Here is a 24364-nt window from a genome sequence, read left to right on the forward strand (position 1 = left end):
TCTTTTTCATGTATCCTTTTTCCTTTACTAAAATGCTTATAATTTATTTTATATTTTACAAATACTTTTACAATTAAAAAGATCATCCATCTTTTTCTAACATCAGATTAAATAACTAACAATTCTTTACATATACGTTATTTTAATCTGCATATGTGTCGCCCGCGCATCGCGCGGGTATCTTGCTAGTTTGTAATTAAAATTAGTTCAATGACTATATAGCAATTGTTAAAAATATTCTAAAAACATATTTTTTAATGGGACCATTAAGTGGTCCAAAATTTATGGAACCACCGAATTTTGAGCATAGATTCTAGTCTTATGTTGGTAACTTAATTTGTGGGGGTTTTCTGCTGGTTTCATTTTGTGCTTATTGTGTCTTGTGTGTCTCTTCTGCCCGTCTTCACGCTCCATTATTAAATCTTTTTAGTAAGAGTTTGTGAGTTAAATTGAATAAATAGTTAAATACAATTATACTTCATCATGGCTCACATATATATTGTTGGTATCATTAAACTACAAAAACAATAGGTTATTTGCCATATATAGTTGCAACCTAACTTTGAATTGTATAATGCCTTTCTTCACTCTTTACGAGAGTAATAACTTGTATTCCGTATACTAATTATGAAACCTTTTTTTTGGGTGGTGGTGGTGGTTGTTTCTCTAATATCTCCTAGTTTTGTGAAAGGAGAACCGAGAATTTTTTTAAACATGTTATTATGGTTTCTCTGATGGTGCCCTAAATCACACCTATTTGCCTTGGTTTGTCGTGTCACCTAAATTCAATCGTGTCACCCAAATTCAATTATTAGCTTGGCGTGTTACATGTTTAGATTTAGGTGAATGCTACAGTGTATATAACATTATGCCTAACTTATTAAAAAAACAAATAAATAATATTTAATAAATTTTAAATATTTTATTTTATAGTATAAAAAATAGGATATTTATGATGTAAAATTTTTTTATTAAAAAAATATATAAGTAAATAATTTTTAACTAATCAATTTTAAACAACTATAATTAATAATTATTAATTTTATATTTGTTTAAAAATAAAATTTAAATAATTATAAATTAATAACAATTAATTAATATGAAGTATAATTTAAAAATACTTGTTAATTTGTTATTGGTTAGACTCCTGTTAGTTATTTATCGAAATTGATTTCTAAAATATCTTTTGTCCTATATATTTATAAAGAATACATTTTGGAATTTCAAAGAATTTAAATAAAATACTAGTAGTTATAATATAAAAACTTTACTCTCTCTAGTAACTTCATATTTATTATTTTTATACACATTTAATAATATATTAATATTTTTAAGACTGCATTTGATTTTGAGAATATAATAAAATAGAATATTGAGAACAAGACATAAATAACAGAGATATAAAAATTAATATTCTTATATTTTGTTTGATAATAAATTAAAATAAATTATAAAAATTTAATTTATTTTTTTATATAAAAAGAATTTAAGAAAAAATATAATTATGAAAATTTGATAAAAATAATAAAAAAATAAAAAATAAATTATCTCTTTTATTAGTATTTCTATGTCATTTATGTCAAAAAGAACGTAAAATATATTAACTCAATATCTTTGGATACAATATCTCTATTCATGTCTTATTTATCAAATATAATTTTTTAAAAAAATATAGGAAAACAATAATAATTGTGAACAATGAATATAAAAAAGAAAGTAAAATTAAAATTAAAATAAAAAATTAGATAATTAATTAATTATTTAATTTCAAATTTTAAAATTTTAAAAATTAGGATTAGTATTTAAACACATTCACATTTCGTACAGTTATTCCTTATCTCACTGTAACCTCCAATACACCTCTTAAACTCATTCACACCCCTTAATTGAACATCTCATCCCATCGCACCTCCGTACTCATATCGCTGCTGCTACCGCTGGGTCACGACCATGTTCTCCCGCCGCCGCTCCTGTTCACGACCACAGTACCACGCACACCGCCGCTGCTGTTCACGAGCCGCTGCAGCTATTTCTGTTTCGCGACCACGGTCTCTTGCTGCTGTTGCTGTACACGACCACAGTGCCACCGCCACTGTTGTTCACGAGCCCCGAATTGCTGCTGTTCACGAGTCCCAAACTGCTGCTGTTCACAATCCGTTAGGGGGTGCCGCTGCTGAAGGCTAGTGAATAGGGAATCAATTGAGCCAAAAAAATGGTTGGGAAGCCGATATGGAATGTTTAGGGATGAGCACGGGTAGTGGGTATCTGATTATCCGTCCGAACCTGAATCGAACCAATTAAATTGGTTCTGGAACCAATGGATAATTGGGTCCAATCTGAACCAAACCGATGGCCTTCGTTAATAATTGGTTCGGATATCGGTTCTGGAGGTGTGGAACCCGAACCAACCCACAAACCCGATCATATATTAATTAAATAAAAAATTAAAAATATATATGACTTTTCTATTAGACAATGATTATTCACTATTAATATGTTTGGATTTTAATGAGTTTAGTTTTTAAATGTATTTGATGTTTAACATACATGTTTAGATTATTTCTATTAATGTTACACGTTTATTGTACTTGTTAAATTTTTAAGATAAAAATTTGGTTTTTTTTTATGAATTTCAAAGTTATCGGGTACCCCGAACCAATCCGTTCTTAATCGGATTGGTTTGATTCGGGTACATGTACAAAAAATCGCAAATCTGAACCAAACCGAACTAATTATATTTTGATCGGTTCAATTCTAATTTTACCATAAACTCGAACCAAATCGATCCGTGCTCACCCTTAGGAATGTTCATATGGGGAAGGAGGATCTTTTGCACTATCTTCATATGCCACGCATGATACATACGGATCTCAACATTGTTAATGTATGTGTTGAGTTCCGAAATTTAGGAATTCTACGACGGTGCCACTCTCCCCACCAGGGGTTCCGATGAGTTCTGTCCCTTCGTTCACCGTCTTTTGAGTTTAAGTTTTGGTATTCAATTATGGCTAGTTCAGGATGGTCATTTTAGTAGGTATGCGGACAGTTATTTTAATTCTTATGTAGTTATTTGATTAGATTGAGTTTAGTTATATACAATTAAAATATGCTAGATGTTCAATTCACTAAACATGCAGATGATTATTTTTATCCTTAAGTGAATGGTTATTTTCACTAAGAGTGAGCGACGGCGAGGAGGAACCCGACAGCGCCGTTCGTTTTCGGTCTGGAGGAGAATAACGTTGATGAGGATCTTTGTTGACGAACTAGTGACAATAAAGAGGATAATGAATAGTTAAAATTTTTAAATTATTGAATAAAATTTTTTTATTAAATAATTTAGATAGAATATATATTTTTTAATTTTATTAAGCTAAATTTCTATTCCATTATTTATATTGTTCAAATTTTTACTTAGCGAAACCGCTTAAAAAGTCCTCTAATGCTTTTATCCGATATTTGTACCACCCATGAAAAAATCACTAGGAGAAAGCCAACAAATTAAAAGTCCAAAAAATTGATTTAGGTCCAACAATTAGGCGAGGCCTCACTACCTAAATTGAGTCATATTCTTAAAACGGATTATCCAAACCCGGCCCGATTTGGGAACATGTTATAACTTAGATGTTCCACGAGATAAAAGCCATGCAAAATAAAACGTCACAAGATAACCTAAACTTAATTAGGCATAATCCTATAATTCTGACCACAAATAAATGCTGTGATATACAAGGTATGGTATTTAGGAAAATTTTTAAGTATATCTGTATTGAAAATGTTTGGTAACCAAAGAAAATCAGACAAAAACAACCATAATAACAATTAATGAATATTAAATAAGGCAAGTTCTGACTGTTTTTTTTTTTTCTACCTAGTATTACCCATCGATATATCAGTGTACCGGTATTAAAAGTTTTCCCATAATATATTCCTCGGATTCACCTGTGTTAGATAACACATGATTCTTCTTTATACTGGATTCACACTTTAGGTAATAATAGTAGTAAGTGTACGTGAGCATAGTATTCTACACATTTTCAATTCATACACACATGGCAACTCTTTTGCATGCACAACAATTTTTAATTGCTAAGTTCCCGAGCAGAGTGTAATGTAACTGAGCATGGAGCAATGATAAATGCACAACAATTTTATAAGAAGAGAATGTACTGGAAAGTATGAATTTGGTCTTTAATAATCTTTAAAAAAAGCATAAAAAACAAGAGAGGAAAGTCAATGAAAACTACAAGATGTAGAAGCAGGACTGCAGGAGAGAAAAAAAGAAGATAAATAAAAAGAAAAGAAAGGTTGAATATAACCTCAAACAAGAGCACTTTTACACCCACTACACATATGGTCTCAAAAATCTTTAGGCGTGACAAGCCAAAGTGGGGTGCATTATCATGATCAACCCCATCCCACTCTCTCTACCTTCCCATTCCCATTTCTTCATGATACTATTCGTTCAGATCAATTCAATTCCATTCAGTAAATTCCCTAACCCACCCTCTATCTTAGCTTTTTAACTTGATACATCACTCATAAGTCATAACATTATCCCACTTTTTATATAATTCATTTTTTAAAGAGAAATAATATTTTTGTGTACAATATCTTCTATTTTTTTCTTTTAAATTTTATCAATTGTTTTTGTATAAAAAAAATAGAAGATATACACAAAAATAGAGCATATAATATTTCTCTTTTTAAAACCAACAAATTAAGTCAAAATCCAACATCAACCGTCATAAACCAATCAGATTTGGCCACGTCACGACCCCATCCCAACTCCTCTAAATTTTTTTCAACTAACTCTAACTTCCTAACCTACCATCTTTGTCATCCACCACCATTGTGACCGTCGCCGGCCGCCGCATGATATTGATCTTGTTCTAAGTACTTTTCCGGCGAGGCGTAAACGTTTGAAAGACAACAGTAGCTGCTGCAGGGAACTGGTCCATTGCGCAACTCCGGCATTTGAATCCCAAAGGCTCAACCGCAGTTGCCATCTGCTTCCACATCTCATTGCTGTAACCGCTGCACGTCGTAGAAACCGACATCGTACCCGGTCGGAAAATCTGAACCACCTTCCTCAAAACATGTCCTATGTTGTTGGCGTTAACGGAACCAACGCATTCAAAGCTGGCATAGCTAAAACCATCCTCAGGTGTGACATGGATGGTGGAATACCAATCACCATCCATGCCATTCATGGAGTAACCGCAGGGATCAAAGGCGAAATCGCAGACGAGTGCGTCGGCGTTTATGTCGTTGATCCCTGTCAGCTCCGTCATCTCTTTTCCGGCAGAGTGGCCGGTTTTTCCATCGTCCGGTCGGCGGAAGAACTTCCTAGCGAGGATGGGGTCAAGGTCAGTCATGCAGACCTCCATGGTGAAGAGTTCATTGTCTTGGTCATGGTGGTCAATGGTGGCAGTGAAAACATGCCATGAATGAGAAGAAGACATGGAAGGCATGATGGAAGCTTTTCTGAAGCAGAGGTTGGAAGGAATTGTGTCTTCCAAGTAAGTGACTTCGTCTTTGAAGCTTGTGTGAGGAAAAGGCTGCGACTTTGGGAAGATGAAGGTGCCACGTGTGTAACGGCATGAACAGAGTGTGAGGCCTATGAGGCGTGAATAGAAGATCAAGGGTCGAATTGATTTCAGGAGTTGGGTGGTTCCGCATGTTTTGATTATGATCTTTGTTGGGTATACGAAGAGGCTTGATTCCGAAAGAACGTAGGCGTCGAAGTAGGCGTTGCCGACGGCGGAGACGACGGTGCATTGGACTTGTTCGAGGACTAATTGTATTGATTCGAAGTCTATCTTTCGGAGACCAAGTTGGAAATCATCGCCAAAGAAATGAAGCTCCAATCGTTTCTCAAAGCCTTCGAAGCCGGAGACGGCCATTGGAGTTTAGAATGGAACAGAGGAAAGCAGAGGAAAACAGAGATGTGGAAGAGTGAGGTGGAGGTGTGTGTAAGAAAAGAATGGGAGGGTGAATGGGATTTATAAGTGTGTGTTGTTTAGAAGAGAAGAAAGAGCATGCGGGTGACGGAACCAAGAATCATCATTCTTGCCATAATCAAGTGAATAGGATCGTCATAGAGTATGAGCAGTATGGGAAGTAGCAAAAGCTTTTTTTTTTTTTTTTGAATTATAAAAAGTCACCTTTGTATTTGTTATTTGAAAAATACTTTTAATTTTTTAAAAGTATAAAAAATATAATTTTTTATTTTTAAAAATTATTTTATTATTTTTGTTAAAAAAATTGACTTTAAAATAAGAGATTATTGGCCTTTTACTATTATTTTTAGGTAATATTTTATTTGCTAAAAATATTCACTTTACACCATTATTTTTACATACACAATATTTTATCTGAATTATCTATTGTATATATTTTTATTTTGGTAGTTTTTCTCGTTATTCTACCACTCTATTATATTCAAACTGGACCTATATATAATTCCACAATTTACTTTTTTAAGTGCTTTCAATTTTGTTTTTTAAATTTATGGCCATGTTCATCAATTCCTCGTTGTCAAATTTTTAATTTAATCTTAATCTCTCTCTCTCCTTAAATTTTTAATTCTCATTTCTCTAGTCAAATATATCAAATTAATTCACATACGATTATTTTATATAAATATGATAGTTAAAAACTATAGTTTAATATATTTGATTAAACTTTCATCAAATAATTTTTAATTTTATATATATATATATATATATATATATATATATATATGAGTTTTTATAGTATCAAATTATTTTTAAAAAATGTCTAATAAAATTTAGTTATTATATGAATAGTCTCTTTTCTCTCTAACTATTCCAACTAATACTCACAAATACCACCAATATACCTAAGTAGATTTTGTTATCTCATTTAAATAATTTAAAGATTGTCAAGCATCACATCACATCAAATAGTTCCCTAACTTACTTGCCCATGATGTAGCAGCCTAAGCTTATTATTTATTAACTAATCCATTTGACCAAAAAAAAAAAAAAACTAACTTTACTTATTGGTTTTAGGGAGGGGGAAGGGGGGATGGGGGAGAAAAATGCATGGTGAATTTCTTTCTCGTCATTACAATTTTAATGCAGGGGAAACTAAATAGAATTTCAAGCTTTGAAGGATGAAGGACTGTTTTGTTTTGACTAGAACTTATGCAGGGAAATGTCGGACATAATTGTGTTGAAAATCATATAAAAAATTCCTTTTCAAAACTCAAAATGAAAACTTAGTAAAGAGAGACATGTAATAGAGATCATGGTCAATTAAGGTGTTTGTATTGTGTGAGTCAAAATTCAGCATTCAATGTAACTGTTCCAATGATAGTTCTAATAAAATAGAAACATAATCATAAACCACACCAAGATGATGATGTATTTGTGGTGCTGCAAGACAAACAATTATTATTATTATTAGCTCTGAGAGAGAGGGTAATGGAATGAGTGAGAGACCATTCTAATTAGAGCTACATTAGTAGCCAAGATAGAGAGGTTAAAAACAAAGGCACAAACTCATTAGATTAAATTAAATTGCAACCAAAAAGTGGTGAAATTGGGAATAAAAGTACCAATCACTTGGGACTTTGTTTGAGAATGAGCACTCTCTAATGGTGATAATGGCTATTGCATGATGGAAAGGTGAGTTGATGGAGACAACATTGTCTATTCCTAGGAGAGCAAGCGTTAATTAACAACAAACTTGACGTGCCCAGAATGTCATCCATATTTGGGTTAGAATAATAATAATAATTAATTATTATTATTATTATTATTATTATTATGCAGAAGAAGAAAACTACATATATTACAAAAAAAATCAAAAGGAATCAGGCGTGGCATGTAAATAATGAGAATATCTTTGAATGAGGGGAGGCCCGTACGTGAAATGAAAAGCACTCACATCGATCATTTTTATTCTTCATGCAATTTCATGTATCTAGGTGGCATTATCATTATTTTATCTATTTTATCAAACTTGTTTGTGTTTTTCCTCCTGTATTTATCAAAGCATGCATGCACACTTTTTAACCGTATCAGCATCGGAATTAAAAAAGGATTCTCTATGTCATCCAAGTGATTAGTTTCAAAAAGATTGGGTTACAAAAAACAATTAAATACTAAAAGAATTTTTGTTTAGTGGTGTTATGATAATGATTATACTACCAATACCATCGTATACATGCATCTCATTCTAACTTCTTTTATTATAATGTTTTCTGATTAAGTAATACGACCATATATTAAAACCCAGTTCAAGTATAATAACTCTTCCAATTTGGTCGGACATTAAGTAGATTTGGATCATAATGTTTTTAACTACTGGGAGGGAGGAACAGTAATTGTGAAGTAAAAGGGAGTAATTAGTAAGGGCAAAACTATGTTAATTTTGATCTTCATGAATATATCATCATATAGCTAAACATACATGGTCTCCTTGACTTCCAATTGAAGAGAATTGTGTTCATAAGCATAATGAATCACGCTTATTGTATGTATAGTATAAAGATAAGTAGAAATAAAAGTGAGTTTAGAAAGAGAAAGAATAAAAATATAGAGAAAGGCAATGATGAAAAATTGTGAGTTCGGAATGGAAAATAAGGAGATAGTTAAGAGAGGCAGAAATGATGTTGGAATGTATGGCGTCATGAATGTGGGTGGCAGCCACCTCTTTCTCTTTGTCATGCACGCAGCACGCGCACCCACACTTCCACTCTCTCACTCTCACTCTCACCCTTACACGCAAGCCAACCCAACCCAACAACACATACCAAATGCATGTTAATATATCTATTTTATTATATTTCAATTTTGATAATTTTATTCTCATCTTCATATCATATTTAATATGCACGAATTCTAAATTTTTAGTTGAAAAACTCAAATGCAATTACCTTTATATCAAGTTAATAGCTAAAAATTATTAAATAATTTAATAAATTTAACTAAATTATCATCTAACGATTTTTAAAATTATCGATTTTAAATAAAATTAGCTATGCCTACATTTTTATCAAATTTTTAAGAATAAATTACCAAAACTGATCCTAAAAAATTTAAAAGCTATAAATCTGACCTTGAAAAAAAAAACTAATTTATAATCTTGAATGATTCATTCTATTTGTTAAAACTAACCAAACGTCAATGAAGATGAATGGCATAAGTAATTTAGTCTACGTGTTATTTATTGAATACATATCAACTGTGACGTGAATATTTAAATTTAAAATTAAATCAAAATTAATAAAAATGATAAAATATTCATGCATTATAAATTAGTTTTCTTTCTTTTAGGATTAGATTTATCGGCTTTTAAATCTTTTAGAATTAGTTTTAGTTGTTTATTCAATTTTTAATATGCTAATATCAATCACATCCTTACAATTTTGTTTAGAGTCATTCTCATTCCACATATATCATCAAGCAAAAGAAAACATGGTCAACCATGTTAAAAAATCAAATCTTAACTATGTTAATAAAGTTTTATATTCAAATAAAATATTTAATTAAATTTAACTATATTGTTATAATTGTTTTTTAAATCACGTATTTTTTTTTCTGTTTTTTTTCTGTTTCTTTTTTTTATCCTCCTCCTCTTCTTTCTCTTTTTCTTTTTCTTACTAGTATCTCGGTTGCTATTTTTTTTTGTCTTTTTTGTCTTTTGTTATTATCCTCACCACCATCACTATCTTCTCTTCCTCCTCTTTCCTTTTTTCACTTAATTTATTCTTTTCATTGGTTTTTCTCCTCTTTTTTCTCCATCATCATCATCATCATCGTTATCGTTATATCGTCATTGTCATTATCGTTATCGTCATCGTCATCTTCTTTATCGTTATCGTCGTTATTATTATCATTATCATTAAATTTTTGTCATATTAATGACGTTGTCTGATCTAAAATTAATTTGGATGTGTTTTTGTTTATGATTCAATCTTGTTGGTGTAAAAACTAAGAAATTTATGTGTATTTTTTTTCTGATAAGTTTTGTATAATTTAAAATACAGCACAATAATGAAGTGTCTAATCCTTCCTTCTTCAAGGTGAGGGAGAATATTATCTACAACTCGACCAAAAAGCACACAATTTATTCGATTATTCCTGTGCACTAACTTGTTAATGAGATGTCGCAGTACTAAAGTGTTAATCATACTATAACTACTTGTGTTAGGCCATGATAAATTACTTTAGGTCTTGCAATTACTTCTTCTTCTTCTTCTTCTTCTTTTTTATCATCATCATCTTCTTTTTTTTATTCATATTTTTTTTATTGTTTTACCTTCTGAAATGTTTTCTTATTTTACTTTCTTAACAAGAATAAAAACAATGAACCTACATTCATTCAATTAAAAGAAAGAAATAAATAAAGAAGAAAAAAAGAAAAATGCAGCATTAAAGAAGATATTTTTGTATTTTTATAGAAAAATTTCAGTGTAAAAACTAAAAAATTTATGTGTATTTGTTAAGAAATTTCGGTATATTTTTATTCTAATAAATTATGCATAATTTAAAATTCTTCCTCTTTTCCTTCTCATCATCATCATCTTCTTCTTCATAATCTTTTTTTTCTTATTAATATTTTTTTTCTTATTTTACCTTCTCAAGTTTCTTCTTGTTTTACTTTCTTAACAAAAAAATAAATAAATAAAGAAAAAAACACATAATGCTGCAAAATTATTAGGAAGAGGATGAACCTATATTCATTCAACTAAAATAAAGAAAGAAAGAAGAAAAAAGAAGAAGAAAAAAAATACAGCATTAAAAAAGACATTTTTGTGTTTTTTTAGCAAAATTTCGGTGTAAAAACTAAAAAATTTATGTGTATTTGTTAAAAAATTTTGATGTATTTTTTATTCTGATAAGTTCTGGATAATTCAAAATTCTTTCTCTCCCTCTTCGTCATATGTTGCTGCTTCTTTTTTATTATCATCTTCTTATTATTTTATTTTTTTATAATTTTTCTTGTTTCACTCTCTTAAGAGGAATAAAATTAAAAAAAAGAAAAATCAATGTTGCAAAATTATTAGAAAAAAAAGGAAGAAAAAAATACAGCAACAGTAATAATAAATGAACGATGATGAAAAAAAACACACAAAGAAAAAGAAAGAACGCGACAAAAAAGAAGGAAAAAAATACAAAAATGATATATTTATGTTATTAAAGCGTGTGTGTACACACTATATAGGGTGTGTTTGGCAACTACGTTGGAGAGGATAGAAGTGCGTTTGAACTTCTTGAAAGCTTCACTTTTATGTTTAGCAATTTTTGTTTTTCTAAAAGCAGAAATGATTCTGCCTTTGAACGCACGTTCAGGGGAAGCTAAAATTCGTAGCTTCTGCGTTTCACGTTCATGGTTGGTGATCACCCTTGAAAAATTAGATGAAAAATTTATTTCTTTTTTACCAACTATACCCTCCATTTTCTTCTATAAAAAGGATTAGTTCTTTGTAGTTCTTCCTGCTTCTTCATAATTCTTAGTTACAACATTTTTTCCGTCAAAATAGTTCAGATTTGTTTCAATTACCAGCAAATTGAATATTTTAATTTTTTATTATATTTAATACTCATTTTTATATTTTAATTTTTATATTTTTTATTGTATTTTTTATTTATATTTTTTATTTATATAATAAATATTTTTATATTATTTGTGCAGTGCTCTTTTATTCATATGACAAATGTTGTTGACTTTTTTATGATATTTTTATTATTTTTTGTTCATATAAATTTTTTTCTATCTTTTTTTTGCATTATATTTATGTTGTGTATGAAATTTTTTATTTTTTTATTTGATTTTATTGTAATTTTTTGTTCATATGATATATGTTGTTGGTTTTATGAAATTTTTATTATTTCTTATGATTTTTTTCTATTTTTTGATGTACTCTATTTTTGTTTTGTATTAATTTTATCTATTTATTCTGACTTTGTAATATTTGTAATTGTAGTTATTATATACTACGTTTATTATCAAAATTTTGTATAATATAAATTATGATCCTATAAAAAAAGGACAAATAAATAAAAAATTAATTATAAATAATAATAGAGTCATAAATAATAAAAATTTATAGTCCAAAATAATACTAAATTAAAAAGTACTGACAATACTAAAAAAATTATAGAATATTTTCTTTTTGTTTGACATTATAAAATTTATAATACTCTCTTTCATATTTTTATTTTTTATTATATTTATTTTATTTATATGATAAATATTTTTTATATTATTTTTGTTAGTTTTCTGACTTTGCATGTATATAAAAAAATTATTTAAATGAATGTCTCTTTTAATAATTTTTCATCTAAAAATAATTTTAAGTAATATAATCCAAACAATATTTATTTTACTATAATTAATTTTAATATAAAGATTGCCAAATATAAATCACATTAATCGAAACTTACTTTTCATCAAAATTAATTTTATGAAAACTCTGTTTACAGACTAAAATTCAAACACACATCTAATACTTAGACCTCTTATTAGTCTTAGAGCTAATTGTTGGTCAAGACATACACATTTCACATACACATTGGTAATTTAGTCAGACAAAGAAAGTGGATATTTCAAAATAATAATAATAATGATAACGATAAATGGTTTTAGCTAGGGTTGAAAGTTGAAAGTAAGTTTAATCCAAAAAATTGAGCCCACTAAAAGTAGTGAGGAGCTTCTCTTCTAACCTGGATGCCACATCCTCCTACTCCCTTAAAGGCATAGATGGGCCCACTAAATAGTAACATGCCCCTCCGACAGGCAGCGTGGATGGGCCCACAGTGGGTACCCATCATCTAGCATGTGTCCCCAAGTTCATGGTACAAAAGGGGGTCCAAGTTTGTTTCAAGTGTTAATGTTGGAGTTGGGTAACATGTGGTCCCCACTATGCCCTTACCCTGCGAGACATTTTTCATTACTTGGTGGCTTAAGCCGCCATAGTTGCTAGCACGCGCAGAGTTTGGCACACACATGTGCCATTTTTGCCTCAGGGTTAATATGGGAATTTAACTTCATGAGTGTGCACTGCACTCTACCTAATCACACCATCACACAACACAAGTGCTACTGTATCATGCGCACCAAGTATTTGCCCAAATGCTTCTTAGGGACCCCACTATGCTCCTTCTCTAACTCTAAATCAAATTAATATTTTTTTTCCTTATGAGTTAGTGCATGCTCTGGAGTCTGGAGAACAATTAAAGCAGCTTCATTATTCAAATACATATTCATGTCTATCTTTGTATCTAGGCATGTTCTTCTCAAGCTCTTGAGGAGTATGGGAGAGCTTCATTGTTGTGGGTCTCATTGATAAGTTCATTGACTTTTCTTTCTATTATTCTATTGAAAAACAAAAGGATAAAATATACGAGACTTTAATCCCGTGAACATAGTGGTAGAACTATTGGAGGAAAATGAACAGAGAGTTGTAATGGGCATAACGTTAGTTATTTGTGATAAATTATTATTTAATATTTAATATTGTTTTCATTATACCCCAGGTGATAAGTGATGGTGAGACTACCATTACGACATAACAATTATGAAGAAAGTAGGATCTTGATGATTGTATGAACATGCTTATATTAAGGAAATTAAATGTTTTTGGAAGATTAACCATGCAAATATAAAATAAGGAGGTCTCATCCTAAACTGAGTTGGATTAAGTATTTTTTTATTATTAAAACATGAAAATGAACTTAGAGGAGACCATATAATGAATTGGTCCATATAGGATAGTATTGAAAAAGCAGTATTTAATAATCAAAGGGAGAAGTAGTAATCTAGAACTACAAAAGATGGCTCCCACAAGAATCATTCCTCGTAGGTGTGCTTAAGATTTATTTTGTGAACTTTTTAAGTGGCCAATCTCATAGGGAAGTCCCCACAAATAGTGAGTGAGTGAGTGAGAGAGAGTTGCTTAGAATTAGATGGTCCATCACCACATACATACAAGCCAAGGTGACCAAATAATTGTGGCTCCTTTGTGATCCATAATGTCACACCTCGAGCCCTGCCAATGCCAGGGCTAAATCTATCTCGAAAATTGTAGATAATGGATTCCGAACACACACATACAAATATAGTGATTATATAATTTGAAGAGAGTTATTTATGTCTCCTAAATTGACATAATATTTATTGGAGTTGTTCTTGCGTAGATTGAGAATAATGAACTTTTTTTAAGAAATAATCTTAGATCAATCTCTTACCTATTTTTCTTTAGATTTATCCTTTTATAAGCTTCGTGTATGTCACTAGCTATTACTAGTTATAATCATGCTAATAATAAGAAATAAAGACGTTTAAAAATAGTTTATGTGATATCAATATTAATTTTCGATTTGTAATGTTAATAGCCAAATTATAGTGTATAACTCAAGTATTTTGTTGATATTAAAAGTTAAAACACAAGTTGCATTTAATAGTAGACAAGTGATTTTGATTCATATGATATATGATAAGTTAAGTTCCCTCTACCCATACACGCCACATGATTCTTCTCGTGCTTTAAGCAAACATTCTCTTTCTCACTCACACAAACACACACATTTTGAATGGAAGTGCATGTCCTTGTCCTATATTTTCTTGCAAAATAGGAATCTGTGTTGATTGCTCCAGCCATAGAGCATCATTCTGCTGAGTGACCCTGTTTGGCAGCTTCTTTCTCATTGGCTCACTTTTCCGTATTATACAAGTATGCACTACTCCGCACCCAATGCAATCATGCCCCTCTTTCACCCTTATTAGCCTTCACTTAAATTCATGTAGCCCCATATCATATCATATCATATCATTTCATTTTTATTTTAAGTTTACTCAAATTTCATCCTCAAAAAAATGACCACCCCTACTTCTACTTCTGCTTCAATTTACCATCATCAAAGTTTTCTTAAAGATGTTAGTTATGTTCCACTTTTGATGTTGACGCTCTGCCTCCAAAATAATCTAATTTCAAATCCTCTCTAGCTTCTAGTGGAGCAATGTCGCCTCCAACTTTCATGAAAGGACCAATTACTAACAAATGAGGTGGCAGTGGCCATGTAAGAAGGTGATGTGGCATTGACATGGTACACATTTTATTGGTTCTCCTATTTATTGCACAAAATAAAAAAAAAAGTAAAATATTAAATTGGTTTCTATATTTTGGCGTAATTCTGTTTTGATTTTTAAAGTTTAAAGTGTCTTATTTGAATCGAAAAAAGTTTTATTTAGCTTCAATGTAGTCTCACCATGAAGTCAAAGTTAAATAATTAACAGAATGTCTTATATAACAGTAGTATAAAAACAAAGTTGATAATCTGAAGAACAAGTACAAGCTCCAAAGATACAAAATCAACCGTGGATGCATCAATATATTTATTTATCATTCTCCTTAGTTCTATAAAAATATTTCATTTAAATTGTAAGAAATATATTGATGCATCTACGGTTGATTTTGTACCTCTGGATCTTATGCTTATTCTCTATATTATTAACCTTGTTCTTGTATTGTCATATAAGACATTCCGTTAATTATTTGACTTTGACTTCGCGGTGGGACTACATTGAAACTCAATGAAACTTTTTTGGATTCAAATAGGATACTTTAAATCTTAAAGACCAAAATAGGATTACGTCAAAACGTAGGGGACTAATTTAGTACTTTATCCTAAAAAAAATTTATCAAACAGATCAAACTCTTTTAAAGTAAGGAAATTGATAGAATGCCAACGAGTTATGACTCAAACGACATAAGTTTTCCATACCCATCTAAAGGTCGCGAGTTCGAGATTCCTTACTTTTGAAAAAAAAATTGATAAAATAGTAAAGTGAATGATTAATTACTTTACAATTAGATGGTAAAACTCAGTACGATAAAAGTTACAAATTTAATAATGATTAATTTATCACTTTATTATTTTACCAATCTTTTTATTTAAGAATAAAAGCATAAAACAAAGTAAAATTACATAGAAGAATCTATACGTTTATATGATTCTCATTTTCTCTTTCTTTAAAAACAAGGTGTAATTTGGTTAGTCCATGCCATGGTAGGCAAGAGTAGCAATAGGTGAAAGGCTTCGGATAGAAAAAGCTTTTAAAAAATGTTGTCAAGATGTGTAGAGGCAGAGGAAGCATTTCTCTGGGGACAAGGAAGCCTGTAATATGGTGAAAGGGTTGTTAGATAACAGCTATATATCCATCTATTCCAATGGCTGCAACTCTTTCAAAGTGGAAGTGGTAGGACCTTTCAGATTGTGATCACGAAAAAGGTCATAACGGAGCTTCTTCTCAAGGTTGATGTTTACACTACACTCTTCACACTATAGATTTCATATATTCTTAATGCCTACACGTTCTTCGTCCTTGTAGTCTTATGAATGTTAAGTGACCAATATTTTTTTCATTTTTGTCTTATAGTTTAATCAATATTAGTCAATTCTTTCTCTTATTTTACAGCAAAAGTGTTGACTTCTAACATTTCTCATTTTGTATTTTGTGTACTTGAACACTCAGAAGATCACATGTAAATAGTATTGTATAGATTATAGATTTTAGTTTGTGTTTAGATTGGCCTTGAACCCATCTAGTTATAATCAAGTTTAATTTGATGGTGATTTCCGTATGTGCATGACTTTAGCAGCCGAAATCAATTCTTTCCCCAGGCTAAACAATTTTTAATTTTGCAACGTTTCATGCAGTCATGCATTTTTGTCACGTAGTATATGATGCGGAAAAGAAAAATTTTAGGAGCCAACTACAATATAATATAAGCCAACTAAACCAATTTTTTTTATTTCTGATTTAATTAGAAAAATTAGGGTAAGTTTTTATTTTTTGTAACGAATCTGGTTTTTAGCTAGTTGGTTAAGTTGGCTTCCCTCCTAATTAGTTCTCTAACAAAACCGTTAGAAGGAAAATCACTTCTTATATATATAATGATGATAGTTATACAAAGACACCCTTATAAAGATAGAGATATTAATTTGTTTGGATAAACTCAATATGTAGTTTGTGTAATTTAGTTTTCTAAACGCCGTATAACATAAATTAGCTTCAATTGGTTTCTAAATTAGTCCATAGTTAGTAAAAGATAGCCCGAAGGTTGCTCTCATCCTCACAAATTGCACCAACCGAAAAAGGTTCATACTCAACAAACCACAAAACCAATGCACCTCTCTTGATCAGATTTTGTTGTTGTTAGTTGTTGCTGTTCTTCTTCTTCTCCGCAATCTCATTCCTATATTCTCTGCCATTTCCAAAACCCATATTCTTCTGACCACAACCAAAACAAATCAATAAACCTTGTTACGACAGGATGGTCTTTTGGAGCACCAATCCTCATGCACTCCTTGGCCTCCTGTCCTTTGTCCTTCTCCTTCTCCAACCTGCCGTTGCCATCCGCTTTGGCTTTCGACAAACCTCTGACATCCCCCCTTTCCGGGAAGCCCCCGCCTTCAGGAACGGCCAAGAATGTGGCTCCACCCCAGCTGAACGCATCAATGTAGCCATGACCCTCGATGCAAACTACCTCCGTGGCACCATGGCTGCAGTTTTGTCCATGTTGCAACATTCCACGTGCCCGGAGAACCTGGCATTCTACTTCCTAACCGCACACTATGCTCCTGAACTATTCTACAGCATCAGAAAAACTTTCCCTTATCTCAACATGAAGATTTACCGCTTTGATTCCAATAGAGTCCGTGACAAGATATCCAAGTCGATTCGACAAGCATTGGATCAGCCATTGAATTATGCAAGGATATACCTGGCGGACACCATACCAGACGACGTGAAGCGCGTGATATATCTGGACTCAGACCTTGTAGTGGTTGATGATATAGCTAAGCTTTGGTCCACTGACATGGAAGAAAAGGTGGTGGCTGCACCGGAATATTGCCATGCAAACTTCTCCTTGTATTTCACTGACAAGTTCTGGTTAGACCCTGTTTTGTCAAAGACATTTGAGGGGAGGAGGCCGTGTTATTTCAATACAGGGGTGATGGTGATGGACGTGGACAAATGGAGGAGTGAAGGGTACACAGAGAAGGTGGAGGAATGGATGGCGGTGCAGAAGCTACAGAAGAGGATCTATCATTTGGGGTCACTACCACCCTTCTTGCTGGTTCTGGCGGGTAATATCACAGCGGTGGACCACAGATGGAACCAACATGGATTGGGTGGGGATAACTTTGAAGGTAAATGTAGGGGCCTGCACCCTGGTCCTATAAGTTTGTTGCATTGGAGTGGTAAGGGGAAGCCATGGTTGAGGTTAGATTCAAGGAAGCCATGCACTGTTGACCATTTATGGGCTCCTTATGATCTATTCTGGTCCTCTAGACATCATTTCTTTGAAGAATGACGAAATAAAAAAACAAAAAAACAAAAAGCAAAAAAATAAAAAAGAATTAAAGAATATAAGGAGAAATTAAGAAGGGGAACACTTAATAAAATGGGTTTCCAAGAATAATTAATGAAGAAAAAGGTGAGATGGAGAGATCTGAGTATGTATAGTTTTCTAACTCGTATTTGGCGGACAGGAAGGGAACTGATATCTCCAGCTAGCTTTTAGTTTTCTAGGCAAGCAATGGAGAGTTGTAAGTTCTGTTTCAATTTTCCCTTTCCTTGTCGTAGTATTTTTTTATGCCTTGCCTTTGGCTTGGTAGTTACATTATTGTAGGAAGCATAACAAACAATATGCAGATATAAATCATGTATTTGTTTACAGGGTAAGTACGAAGAGCTTCAGCTTCTTCGCAAAAGTGTAACCTAATTTTTGTTTCATTCACTGTATATAATTATTTAACTTTTCTGCAATTATGTTTGGCCCTCAGCCTTTACTATACAAGATAAGAACAATACAACGTTTATACATGCCTCATGCGTAGCATGCAACATCTTCGTAGGCTACTTTCTACGAAACTGATTCCCTTGGGCGAGTTCTGAAATTTGGATCAGCAAAGCTTGGTAGATTATTTCTATTGAAACTATGAAACTTTAATAATGAGCCTTGTGAATTTATATTTCTCCACCTACCCCAAGTGACCGGGAAAAAGATTGAAAGTGAAACTTCTTTTTTATTGTAATCCCAAATGTCTAGAAAGGAATCTGCTAACAGTAACGCATTGCTTACATTTTAAAATAAAATAAAAAACAAAAAACAACTAAACAATTTAAAAAAAAAAGTATACAAGACTTTCCTATTTAAAATAATTAGAAGCAATAATAGCAGGTATTGTCTTAATAAAATAGCTAGGAAGACACAATCATGCACTGTCTAGCTACTCCGCAAAAAATTAATAAAACTTTGAGTTCCCAACAGATATCTCCCAGCAATTTCAAATATTCCCCATGGCCAATCATACTTACGTCTTTACTGTGGCTACATGTGGGCACTTACCAAGAGTATTCCACAAAATATAGTCCCCAGAAGTTACCTGGTTATGCCAGAAATAATACAAAAATATGAGCAGATGATAACAAACTCGAAAGAGCAGGAAATTTATTTCCATCATACAGGGTTCGACGGTGTTTGCTGATCTTACACAAACAATTATTGGAATCACATACCTGAGTTGCAAACTCCACAGGTGCTTTAACAGCTGGATAGATGCTCACCTGAAAAGTACACAAGTTATCAGTTAGTCAAAGCAAAAGAATGACAGTTTAAAAACATGACAGTATGACTTGATACATCCTCCAAAGCGAGGCTTAAAAGAGATACCATAGTAACAAGGATAGGTTGTCTGATGAATTTATACCATGCGAATGGCTTCCAAACAACAGAAAGACATAGAAACATAGATTAATTTATTCATGATGCTAAACTAGAATATGTTGCAGAACTGAAACACAATGATATGGATCTTATTTATTTGTTTGTTTATCTATCTGAAACGAGTTTTTGGCTAAAATAGACTTGTAAACTCACAGATTTAGGATCAATAGCAATTCTAGATAGAGATGCCCCAACAATCTTGAAGCATACCTGTCAAAACAAGCAAATAACTATATAAGAAAACCTTATTGTTATATAATAAAAATCTTGTCATACTTTCAAAAATATGCAAGTCTAAACAAATAGATGCTCCTCATTTTGTCATCATCATCATTACAAGAAATTTACACCCATATCATATCAGGCACACGGTAAGAATATGATGAAATAATGACAGAGTTATCAAAATAATATACTAATCTAACACCCAAAATAATAAATGAAGCAAACTGCATTTTATGCAAACAGAAAAGATAGCATCAACTCGATAAAATACCAAAAAGATAATTATAAAAAGGGATGCGATTACTTTGGCATAATTGTATGCCTGCCAGCAGAATGGCTCCTCTAGATCAACTGGAGGAAGATCCTTGTTCATTTTCTCCATCAAATGTTCTTCATTGACCATGTTGCTAGCATTTTCTGCCTCATTATCACTATCTTCGTCAGCAGTGGCTCCAATAGACCTAGAGGACGGCACCCTTTGGTTTTGCCATGGTGCAAACTTGACTGTTCCTGGGAAAGTCACCTCAATACTTTTTCCAGACAGTCCACGTCCACTTGGCACTATTTTCCACTCTACAGAGTGATCAGAAGTTGAAACTGTTCCGACAGAAGGAGTTCCATCCAAAGATACAATCCTTCTCCTAGGAAAGGGCATAATCACACTACAAAACTCCATTGTCAAAGGAGCCTTATAACCTTCCATTAGACGCAACTTGAATAGAAATGCACCTTTGTCCTCCGAAACCATTGACAGCTGATAAAATCCGCTAACCGGTGGTCCGAGGGCACAAGTTGCCTGATAGCGCATTAACACAAAATTACCTAATGGTGGAGAAAACATCACACCCTGCTTATCCAGACCTTGATCTGAAACTTGAGCACAAGGGTGATAGGATGAAACCTCAAGGTTGGCTGTGTTCACTCCTGACAAGGGCAATGACACATCTGGCAAGCCTTCCAGATCAGCACGACAATTCAATTGACCAGAAATTGATATAATATCCGGAATCTCATCTCTATCATACAGAGCTGCATGAACAGTCTCATGAATTGTAAACAATACTCTCTGCTTTCCCTTGTACAAATATGGCTTCCAAGCTGGTTGCTTCTGGTCAGCAGGAGGCAAATCTGATGCAGAAAAGCCATTGGCCTTGATATTAAAAATATTTGAGTAATTAAGGTCCAAAGGAGTGCCTGTATGCAAAATAAACAGATGGATTAAATTTACAAGCAATAAGTAACTGCAAGCTTATCTTGAAGAAACACTAAAACTATGAGATGAGAAATACCATAATAAAAAGTACCAACCAAATGGCATTGAACTACTAATAAATGTTCTCAGTGCATCTTTATCCAAAGGCCTAGACCCAAATTTTTGACTATCTGCTGTAGCTAATCCTGGTACAGCTGCACCCAATGGAGCAGAAGAAGCAACTGATGGAGCTACCGGTTTTGGCCTGGAAGATATGCCTATACTACCAGTTAGTGAATCAAACAGCCCTCCAACAGAGGGAGCTGAACTTACAATCACTTCAGGCTCTACTACGTCGCCTGTAATTATGTCACCGATGGCGTGAGCTATCATAAATGCCCTGTAAAACGAAAGGAAAAGCGATAAGATATCTCTGTTGAGAAGTTCATAAAAGGAAGTAAAAGTCCACTACCATTATCTGGGACTGTGGCCAATCAATTCAGTGTATAAGAACCAACAATGAACCACAATCAATCCCGTCAAGGAAAACATAACGAAAATCTTTATTCTATATGGTAAATGTGGTAACCTTTCAAACAAACATTTCGAAAACAACCTACACCAAAAATAGCCACCAGATCAGACACTTGTATAGAATGCTTGTTGGAATGCGAAATACACATTGAAAATGAGTGAAACAATACATGTATGCATACGCAAATACATGGTGCTGAACTGCTGATTTGGTAGCTAATTTTTGGTGTGCACATAGCATTTTTGTTTCACAAATTGCTCTTATGGACGGTAACCTGATAAATCAATAAAGCATGATAATCCTGAATGTTAGTTCAAATTTTGCAAGTAACTTAACTTACCATACCCTGTTATTGAGGGAAGTTGGATCAAAAGCGAAGACAAACCATGGTCAAGGCCAAGAGCACTTCCACAATCAGGTCTCTTACACAAACTTGCATAAGCCTTTAAATGCTTAGGTTCGACGAATGGCAGAACAAGAATAGTGAAAAGGCCCCTTATGTGCAATATTAAAGGCCACAAGAGATTCTTTTGCTCCTCTTTGGTAATGTAAAGGGATACGATATGACGAGTGATAGGATCATCGATCCAAGAATCAGATCCCGGAGAGGATTGATGAGTTCTACGTACGCCGAATCCGCGAGCAGATCCTTCCCTTTGCTTTCTGTCCATGAAAGCATCGGCGAGTTCAGAGTCGTTGGGAATTGAAGTGAAGAGCTCATCGCTCTCGAAGTTCAAAGCAGCTCGCCAACGCTTTTCTACAACAGGGAATCTCCTAAAGGAAAATGGAATCGTAAATTCGAAGTTCAATATATCTGCTGAGAGATTGAGAGAGAGTAGGACCTGGAGAAAACGACGGCGTCGAGGTTGTTGAGAATCCAGATAGCTCTTATGCTGCATCCACCGGCCATGCGTTGCGGTTAGGGAACCACCACCACCACCACCACTGACGCACACACAAAATACAAGCAAGTAATTTAATTTCGAGAAAAAAAAAAGAAACTAAATTTTTTAAATATTTTGTCAAAGATTATTTTAAATAGAGATTTAGGTGCACTAAGTGGCCTAAATGTTTGAGGTATGAATGATTTTAGTGTGCAAGACAACAATATTGGAATATTTTAGTATTTTATACTACAAAAATACTATTCGTGTATTAAAATTAGCTACTAAAATTAATTATTAAAATATTTATATATAAATATATTTATATTTTAACATGTATTTTATACGAATAATTAATTTTAATAGCTAATTTTAGTATATATTTATCATAATTGTTTATACTATTATAGTAACAAAGCCTATAAAATATCATTCACGTTTTATAGGACAATTTACTATAATAAATAAATTGGTATCTAATATTATCAGATTACATAAAATATAAAACGGATACTAAAATGCATTTTTTATAATTTATGTAAATCGCGACAAGAGTCCCGCGATTTACGAATACACGTAATCCGTTACAGGGGTGTCGCGGGTTACGTTGTAGGAAAAATAAGCATAATCCGCGACAGAGCAGTTTATGCATTAGTATAAATACACTTTAGGAGTCTCGCGGATTACATTTAAGGTGGTTGTAAGATTTTTTAGAGAGAGAATGAGAGGTTTTCTAGAGAGAGAAAAAGAGAGAAAAGTGTGGATTGGTTGAGTTGAGATCAGGCCGGGACTATAACGGAAGCACGTAATCTTTACATGCTCAACGGCGTTACGCACGTTGCTGGCAGCATAAACGAAGATGTTAGTTTGGTTATTTTTAGTTAATATATTTCGTATAATATTTTTTCAATGATTGTAATTTAGGTATTTAAATTTAGATTTAAATTATTATTTTAAATCATAAAATTTTGTATTTAATTAATTTAGATTAAGGTCTTGAATCGTTTATGCCTTTCATTAAATTTTGTGATTAGAAAATAGGAACTGTATGTTACCTGTTTAAACTTTAATATTTTATTTTTAGTGTTAGATTACTTTAAATTAGTGTTGGATTTTTTATATGTTTGGTTTTTTCTGTCACATGCTCCAGCTGACTAGGTGTATTTATAGAGTTCGGAGGCAGCAGAACATGTCTCTGCATGACAGGATCGTACCCTATCTGGAGAAGGCTGGTTTATATCACCTGGTGAGGCTCAACGCTAGGTGGTTCTAGTTGGACGAGCCCTTCATCAGCTCTTTCATTGAGAGGTGGCGTCCTGAGACGCATATTTTTCATATGCCTTTTGGAAAGTGCACTATTACGCTGCAGGATGTATCATACCAGCTGGAGCTGTCCGTGGATGGTTTACCTGTATTCAGGTGCCTAATAGATTTTGAAAAGCTTATAGAAGAAGGCAAACCGGCGTGGGAGTTGTTTTTTCAGGAACTGTTTCGAGAGCTTCCACCACAGAATAAGGTAAAGTAGTATACAATCCACTTCACCTAGTTTCATGAGAGGTTCAGGGTGCTGCCGGATAATGCTATGGAAGAGACCATACGCATATATGCACGGGCTTATATTATGATGCTGCTTTCCACTCAGTTGTTCGGTGACAAGAGTGGAAAGCAGATCTCATCCGAGATGACGACCCTTCGCATTTTCAGCACCATATCCCACAGGATCAGATGCAGAGACCCCGCCCAGATGGACGTTG

At 32.7% G+C, this 24364-nt stretch overlaps 3 protein-coding genes across 4 annotated transcripts; 1 reads left to right on the forward strand and 2 right to left on the reverse strand.

Moving 5' to 3' along the window:
• Positions 1-4183: 4183 nt before the first annotated feature.
• LOC112705120 (S-adenosylmethionine decarboxylase proenzyme 4) lies at positions 4184-6157 on the reverse strand. The gene has a single exon (XM_025755982.2). It carries the CDS (start codon positions 5904-5906, stop codon positions 4893-4895), a length of 1014 nt encoding a protein of 337 aa, XP_025611767.1. The 5' UTR covers positions 5907-6157; the 3' UTR covers positions 4184-4892.
• A 10753-nt stretch (positions 6158-16910) lies between these two features.
• LOC112705136 (probable galacturonosyltransferase-like 4) lies at positions 16911-18813 on the forward strand. Its single transcript, XM_025755994.3, has one exon. It carries the CDS (start codon positions 17315-17317, stop codon positions 18356-18358), a length of 1044 nt encoding a protein of 347 aa, XP_025611779.1. The 5' UTR covers positions 16911-17314; the 3' UTR covers positions 18359-18813.
• A 240-nt stretch (positions 18814-19053) lies between these two features.
• Positions 19054-22824, reverse strand: LOC112705127 (AP-5 complex subunit mu). Of its 2 annotated transcripts, XM_025755989.3 has the most exons (7): positions 22569-22824; positions 22072-22500; positions 21308-21591; positions 20304-21193; positions 19928-19984; positions 19567-19614; positions 19054-19433 (listed from the first exon to the last, which is right to left on the reverse strand). In XM_025755989.3, exons 1-7 carry the CDS (start codon positions 22634-22636, stop codon positions 19362-19364), a joined length of 1848 nt encoding a protein of 615 aa, XP_025611774.1. In that variant the 5' UTR covers positions 22637-22824; the 3' UTR covers positions 19054-19361. The 2 variants fall into 2 exon arrangements, with proteins under 2 accessions (XP_025611774.1, XP_072057465.1); XM_072201364.1 differs by having other exon boundaries at positions 22072-22754.
• Between the last annotated feature and the right edge of the window lie 1540 nt (positions 22825-24364).

The sequence above is a fragment of the Arachis hypogaea genome, chromosome 1 (genome assembly GCF_003086295.3).
Source record: "Arachis hypogaea cultivar Tifrunner chromosome 1, arahy.Tifrunner.gnm2.J5K5, whole genome shotgun sequence".
NCBI classification, from domain to species: domain Eukaryota; kingdom Viridiplantae; phylum Streptophyta; class Magnoliopsida; order Fabales; family Fabaceae; genus Arachis; species Arachis hypogaea.

Excerpts from the sequence above, each read along its gene's own strand:
- LOC112705120 (XM_025755982.2), bottom strand. The coding sequence starts at position 5,906 with ATGGCCGTCTCCGGCTTCGAAGGCTTTGAGAAACGATTGGAGCTTCAT.
- LOC112705136 (XM_025755994.3), top strand. The coding sequence starts at position 17,315 with ATGGTCTTTTGGAGCACCAATCCTCATGCACTCCTTGGCCTCCTGTCC.
- LOC112705127 (XM_072201364.1), bottom strand. The coding sequence starts at position 22,625 with ATGCAGCATAAGAGCTATCTGGATTCTCAACAACCTCGACGCCGTCGT. Across the intron at positions 21,194-21,307 it reads TAGTAGTTCAATGCCATTTG|GCACTCCTTTGGACCTTAAT; the intron begins GTTGGTACTTTT and ends TTTTGCATACAG. Across the intron at positions 19,434-19,566 it reads CTGTGGAGTTTGCAACTCAG|GTAACTTCTGGGGACTATAT; the intron begins GTATGTGATTCC and ends TGGCATAACCAG.